This window comes from Bactrocera dorsalis, chromosome 4 (genome assembly GCF_023373825.1).
Source record: "Bactrocera dorsalis isolate Fly_Bdor chromosome 4, ASM2337382v1, whole genome shotgun sequence".
NCBI classification, from domain to species: Eukaryota; Metazoa; Arthropoda; class Insecta; order Diptera; family Tephritidae; genus Bactrocera; species Bactrocera dorsalis.
The window spans coordinates 35200539-35207840 of NC_064306.1; the positions used below are offsets into that span (position 1 = coordinate 35200539).

The 7302-nt window shown below is 39.0% G+C and overlaps 1 protein-coding gene across 1 annotated transcript; it reads right to left on the reverse strand.

Moving 5' to 3' along the window:
* Positions 1 to 751: 751 nt before the first annotated feature.
* Positions 752 to 6988, reverse strand: LOC105227264 (uncharacterized). Its single transcript, XM_011206509.4, has 3 exons — positions 6805 to 6988; positions 1969 to 2141; positions 752 to 1893 (listed from the first exon to the last, which is right to left on the reverse strand). Exons 1-3 carry the CDS (start codon positions 6941 to 6943, stop codon positions 766 to 768), a joined length of 1440 nt encoding a protein of 479 aa, XP_011204811.2. The 5' UTR covers positions 6944 to 6988; the 3' UTR covers positions 752 to 765.
* Between the last annotated feature and the right edge of the window lie 314 nt (positions 6989 to 7302).

Sequence of the window (7302 nt, forward strand, 5' to 3'; positions counted from 1 at the left end):
CACAGTCTTTGAGATAAAATTCTGAAAGACTTGGAACGAAGGATTTTTTTGAGATTACAACTATTTGAATAAAAAAAAAATGGTTTTTGCGACATTTTCACTGAAATTTTAATTTTTTGTTTTTTGGATAAATGTGTTCCAAAAATCCCCATTTTCAGTTTTTTTCCTTCGTTTGAGTTCTAAGTTTGGGCGAGTTTAAAACATTGCTTTCCAAAAATTTCAAAATTTCTTTGTTAAGAGTGTGTGGTTTATGACGAAAAAATTAAACAAAATATTTCATTATTTCATATGAGAAAAAAAAAATGGTTGAAAAAAAGGCTGATTTTTAACCGAGAAAACCCATGTAATCCCTTAACTCCGTCTGTCTGTTAAGACTGTCTTGTAAATTTTTATAAATTTTTTCCCCCCCCCCCCCCCCCCCCCCTTCCCCCCAACTCTTGTTCAGGTAAAGCCATGGTTTACGATTAACAGATAGCCCTTTAATAAAGAGCAATTGATATTATGCAAAGTGACCAGACCACGATCTGATCAATCAAACAATCAAGCCCGCACGAAGTTGCTTGATTGTAGCAAAGAAACTAAATAGTCGTACAGCCTAAAATGTACTTTGTATCTAGTTCCGTTTATATTCTCTGCTAAATGTATATTTATATGCCTGACTTCCATATTCAGCAAACTTATGAAGGCGCCCTTGTATATATTTTCTTGTGTTACTTACTTCGTCCAACAATCGTTTTTTTCTATATTTTAAACCATACTTCGTATTTAACAGCACTTTAAATGTAAGAGTTTTCTAAAGCGTAACTGCGCCTCACCCAACGTCGTCTTGCGCGTCTCCGGCATGGTCACAGCGAAGACCACAAACAAGATCAACATCAATATGCCCACAAACAGCGCATACACATACATCGAGTAGGTGTTGAAGTGGAAGGTGCAAATGACAATAATATGTATCACTTGCTGCAACGTCAGACAGACAGCTATGAAATACAGTTTAGTTGACATTGGAAACGCTTCGCTCAGATATACTGACGAACTGGGCGCATACAGACCCGCAAAGAACTGAAAGAGTTGCGAAAGCACACAAATGACCGACATATGATATTCGCTCACCACGCTTAGCTCATCCACATACACGCAACCAATAGCGATTGACAGCACCGCTGTGAACAGCAGCGCCACCAATGACACCAACTTTCTGCCGGTCACATCGAACATGTACAGCGATGAGAAGGTGCCGCCAACGCGTAGTATGACAAACACTATGGGCTGCCATTCATAATCGCGCAACACTACCAAATTGGCCACCTTCATCGCCTCGTTCATGGGCAGCGAGAAGCCGAACGCGACCATGCTGCGATAGAGCATCAAACGCAGCAATGGACTATGCACCAGCGTATCGCGCCACTCCACCGTCTCCGTCTCCACCACATAGGTCTTCAACTGATGCAATAGCACTTGCAGCGTCTGCGGTGCGGCATATTCGGGGCGCTGCAGCTGGCGCAAACAATTGAGCGCGCGCGCATCATCACATTGTCGGATGAAGAAGATCGGCGATTCGACAATGAAGTGCGCCAAGCAAATGGCGAGCACGCCGAAAATGATGGCAAATATGCCGTGCAAGCGATCGGCGGCGAAGTACACCTGCGACGTCCATTGTGATGTGTAGACGACTTGTATGACAATGCCCACTGTCATGCTGTTCTGCTCCAGCCACAAGCAGAAGCCGCGATTCTCGGTGGCCGCTATTTCGCTGGCGTGCACCAGAAATGCCAGCGTCGTGCTGCCGATCGCGATGCCGTTGATGTAACGCGCTGCCAGTACGGCGCTGTAGTTGTACGGCACGCTGGTGAAGATGATGCCGCCAATGATGACCAGAAAGGCGCCAAGCAACTGCAAAATGCCAACTGATCGCTGATGAGCAACAGCAACAAATCGTTACGGATTACTACTTCATGCTAAACTTACCACAAAGAGGCGCTTCGGCACGCTTTTTATGAGCGGCGCTGCCAGCAGGGCTCCAATTATGAAGCCCACGAACCAGGAGTAACGCAACTGCATGGTGGTCTGTATGTGGGTGTGCAGATTCCAGCCGAGTCCGAAGGCCATGCTCATGCCGCCGGGTATGAAAATTAGTGCGCCTGGAACATGAAATCAAGTAGAATATTTAAAATAGTTTAGAAAGATAGATTAGATAAATGCAACTCTAAATTAAGTTGTTAAACATTTGATATGGGATTATGCATAACATTAAAAGCGATACACAATGGAATTTCCGAAAAGGCTGACAGCCGATTCTGGATAAGGTGGAATGCCTTAATGACATGCCGGATCGCTAATATCATGTGCAAGGGTACGAAAGAACACCTCAATTGCTTCTTATTGGTCGCGAAAAACTGCGGGACGGTTGTTGGCCTAGCCACGGCTCGCAACCAATTGGCATCATATGCGAGCCGTATGGGCATTTTTAGCAATGAAGCGAATATAGAAAGTGTAGGGAAAGAGCGAGACGCTGGAACACTTCTCTGCTTTTGTCCGCCCTTATCAGGAATTTAGGTTTAGATTGCTATGAGCTTCGCGGTTTAATGAACTATATGCAGTATCAGGGTTAGATATCAAACTCTTATTTCTCTGGTTCTTCTTTATTGGCGTAAACACCACTTACTCGGTTATAGCCGAGTTTAAAACGTTGGATTTCGAGGCTGACATTACTGGTTCCAAGATAGTCGAAATTATCTACGACTTCGAAGCTATGACTATTCACAGTGAGGTGCGAGTCAAGTCGAGAGTGTGACTTCTGTTTTTTTTTTTTTTTGATAAGAGATATTTTGTCCTGCCGTCGTTCACTACCAGACTCATTTGCTTCCCTTCTTTGTTCAAACTGAGGAAAGCGGAACTAACGGCGTGGTTTTTAAGACCAATGATATCGATGTCATCGACATACGCCAGCAGTTGTACACTCTCTTTATACTCGAATTATTATTTTCTCCAGAAGTTGATTGAATAGGGAGCCTTGTCTGAAACCTCGTTTGGTATCAAACAGCTCGAATATTGCTCAACATCAATTTACACAGACGTATTAGTTTTGCGACATAAAACTACTTTTCGTGCTGTCAAAAGCAACTATGCAATCGACGAATCGAGTCTGTCGAATCTCTTTTCACGGGTCTTTTCCAAGATTTGGCGTTTGGTAAATATCTGGTTAGTTGTTGTATTTCTAGACCTAAGGCCACACTGATAAGATCCAATCAGTTTGTTGACGGTCAGCTTTAATCTTTCACACAATACCATCGATAGATCCTTCTGTGCGATGCTAAGGAGGCTTCTCTCACGGTAGTTGGCGCAGATTGTGGGGTCTCCATTTTGTGGATTGGGCAGAGCACAAAAAATTCCAATCGTGAGTCATGCTTTCATCCGATCATATTCAAGAAAGAAGCTGATTCATGCTCCTTATCAGTTCTTCTCCGTCGTATTTGAATAGATCATCGGCCTCCACCGCTTTGTTGTTCTTCAGACAGGTAGTTGCTGTTCGAACTTCTTCATGGTCGTCTGGATGGAACGTCCACTCCATCGTTATAGGTTGAATAATCGTATTCACCATCTCCTGGTGTTATACTTTCAGTGCCATTCAGCAGGTTGAAGAAGTGTTCCCTCCATAATTTCAGTATGCTCTGGACATCAGTCACTAGATCACCTCGAGGGCTCTACAAAATTATTCTTCGATCTTGAAACCTTCTGTTAGTTTCAATTCTTTTCGTAGACTTTTCGGTCCGAGTCAATGTCAAGAAGGACCTCGGAGCATACGCGCGTCTAAAAAACTGGAAACGTATCTTTCGTCTATCACAACATGTTCGATATGATTGATATATTACAAAAAGTACTTTTACGACTTTGAAAATGCCAATGCAGAGTACCTCACAGTGAAATAGAACCATTCGAGACATTAGAGTCTGGTCAAACACACATTTTTTATTTATCCAAAACATTTCCTCTTAAAATCTTTGATAATTTTCTTTTCGTATACTAGCTCTTAAAGATTTTTAAATCCACCAATCCTTTTAAATAGACCAGTCTGTATTTCAGTCCCTTAACTCGCTCATCAAAAGTGTTTAGAGTCTTATGAAAACACAATTTTTAGCTAATCGAACACTTCGTATGTCAGGATGTTAATTCTTATTAAAGCACATTTTATATGTCGGTACACCTTTTAGTTTGAAATAATTGTACTCGCTGCAAGAAAGAAGTAACATTCAAAAGAACCAGGCTTACTTGTATATACATATATAACTCTAATAAATATTTTTCTTCTACTGACCTCTTATAAATCTCGACGATTAACAAACACTCATGTCTGTCATGTCACCACACACAATTTTGTGCTTTATGCGATCTTCGTATTGGTCAGGATATTGTATATATCGAATTTTAAGTATGATTGAGCTGTCAAGATTTGACAATATTTTAAAATTTCTTACATACAAAATATATAATTGTGCTCAGGGTGGATCGGTTATAATAATTAAAAAATTAGTTAATTATAGCGAGCAATTAAAATTAAGTACAGAACATTTACAAGCCACTTAAACTACAATGAAAAACAAAAGCAAACTTTCATAAACTATCGTTTACTGCCCCAAAGTCTCAATATAAAATACGAGCATTATAAAGAGACAATAAATTTATTTGACATAAATATGGATTTACAGTAAAAACTCGAAAAAGTTAATCAAAATGTCCCAGGAGTGTTTTTCTATTCGGAAATTTTAACTTTTCGAATTTGAATTTTTGGTGATATAATACGTTCAATTTTTTTGCAGGACTCACTTTTACAACAAGCTGAGTCGATTTAAACACCTCTGTTAATATTCGCTTATATAACGGGTGATTTTTTGAGGTTAGGATTTTCATGCATTAGTATTTGACAGATCACGTGGGATTTCAGACATGGTGTCAAAGAGAAAGATCAGTATGCTTTGACATTTCATCATGAATAGACTTACTAACGAGCAACGCTTGCAAATCATTGAATTTTATTACCAAAATCAGTGTTCGGTTCGAAATGTGTTTCGCGCGCGTGTTTTGTTCAGCGATGAGGCTCATTTCTGGTTGAATGGCTACGTAAATAAGCAAAATTGCCGCATTTGGGGTGAAGGCAACCAGAAGCCGTTCAAGAACTGCCCATGCATCCCGAAAAATGCACTGTTTGGTGTGGTTTGTACGCTGGTGGAATCATTGGACCGTATTTTTTCAAAGATGCTGTTGGACGCAACGTTACGGTGAATGGCGATCGCTATCGTTCGATGCTAACAAACTTTTTGTTGCCATAAATGGAAGAACTGGACTTGGTTGACATGTGGTTTCAACAAGATGGCGCTACATGCCACACAGCTCGCGATTCTATGGCCATTTTGAGGAAAACTTCGGACAACAATTCATCTCAAGAAATGGACCCGTAAGTTGGCCACCAAGATCATGCGATTTAACGCTTTAGACTATTTTTTGTGGGGCTACGTCAAGTCTAAAGTCTACAGAAATAAGCCAGCAACTATTCCAGCTTTGGAAGACAACATTTCCGAAGAAATTCGGGCTATTCCGGCCGAAATGCTCGAAAAAGTTGCCCAAAATTGGACTTTCCGAATGGACCACCTAAGACGCAGCCGCGATCAACATTTAAATGAAATTATCTTCAAAAGTAAATGTCATGAACCAATCTAACGTTTCAAATAAAGAACCGATGAGATTTTGCAAATTTTATGCGTTTTTTTTTTTTAAAAAGTTATCAGCTACTAGACTTTGCACACGTTATTTTCTCCTTAAGAAGTGCTCATTTGTCGGAACCGTCAAAATTGGTTCACTAGCATGTAGCTGCCATACAAATTGAACGATCAGACCCAAGTCCTTCTAAAGTAAATTTTTTTATTTGTCAAGATATCTTCACGAAATGTGGCAAAGATCTTTTTCCAAGCCAACGGTACAATCTCCAAAGAAATGGTTTAGATTGAACCACTACATATAGCATATAGCTGTCATACTAACAGAAAAATCAAAGTTAAGTATTTGTATGGAAAACTCTTTTATTTGACGAGATATCTTCAGCAAAGTTGGCACGGATTATTATCGAAGGCAACAGTAAACATGTTGAAAAAATTAATCAGATCAGATCACTGTAGCATAAATCAAGTTCTCGTAAGGAAAAGCTGAACCTGTGAAAGATATTATTGCTTAGGTGCAACCGAAGCTAACGTTTTTCTTGCTTTATTTTATATTTTTTTATAATTTATTTTTGGTTTAATTTTTATTTTATTATTTATTTTTTATTTCATTTTTTTTTATAATTTTTTATAAGTTTTATTTAATGAAAATTGGAGGGCTTATATGCATAAGAATCAGTTCCATTGTTACACTATCAAAAAGCGGCAGTCAGTTATGTAAATTTAATATTAACACCATGTAAGTACAAAACGTACTGTATATATGTATGTATTTAATGCAGCATGATATATCACCACAAAACCGAATCACTGGCTTTCGTTATCACCGAAAATTGATTGATAATATTTGTACACAGATTTATTGAGTAATAAGAATTGCAAACGTTTACTCATTCTTTGATTCATACAACAAAACATATATTTTATTGCAATCACTGTCATTACACTCATGAGTTTACACACCATTTTCATCACATGCCCATACATATTTACATATATCGGTAATCAAAATTCAAGCACTTTACACGGTAACGATAGCACAGACATCCACACGTTCTATTTATATATGTACGCGTGTCTAATTTTGCATTACCTGACAATAAAGACATCCACTGTTTCACTGTTGGATGGTAGACAATTTTATTTTTCCTTTGCGGAAAGGGATCTTCATGGGTCTGTGTAACGGGTGGACTATTTCGGCAAATCATTTCGAGCTCTGTATCCTTGGCCATCAATTCAAAAGTCACTTTTTATACCGCCTTGATATTTTAAAACTGCCGGATATTTCCACTTTGGCTCCACAAGCTTCGAATGTTCTAAATATACTAAAGTCACTAACTGTGCAGTCGATTTCCGTTACCGCCAACATACAATGTACAAATACATTATACAGGCATAAACATAAAACAAAGGGCATTAGGTGTTATCAAAGCGGTCGATAAAGTGGGATAAATGTGGCATTAAGTTGGAATGACAAATATCGGTGACGAAGTCAAGTAGAACTATTGTCTTATCGATTTTCGAAAGGTAAACAATCAAAAGCATTGCTTGCGGGCATTGCGTGAATATAAAAACGGAATAGTTAGCAGTT

Bases quoted from the DNA above. Each gene is read 5' to 3' on its own strand.
- LOC105227264 (XM_011206509.4), bottom strand. From the start codon at position 6,943: ATGGCCAAGGATACAGAGCTCGAAATGATTTGCCGAAATAGTCCACCC. The intron at 2,142-6,804 runs GTAATGCAAAAT...TTCATGTTCCAG, and splicing joins GTGGATGTCTTTATTGTCAG to GCGCACTAATTTTCATACCC. The intron at 1,894-1,968 runs GTAAGTTTAGCA...GGCATTTTGCAG, and splicing joins TGCCGAAGCGCCTCTTTGTG to TTGCTTGGCGCCTTTCTGGT.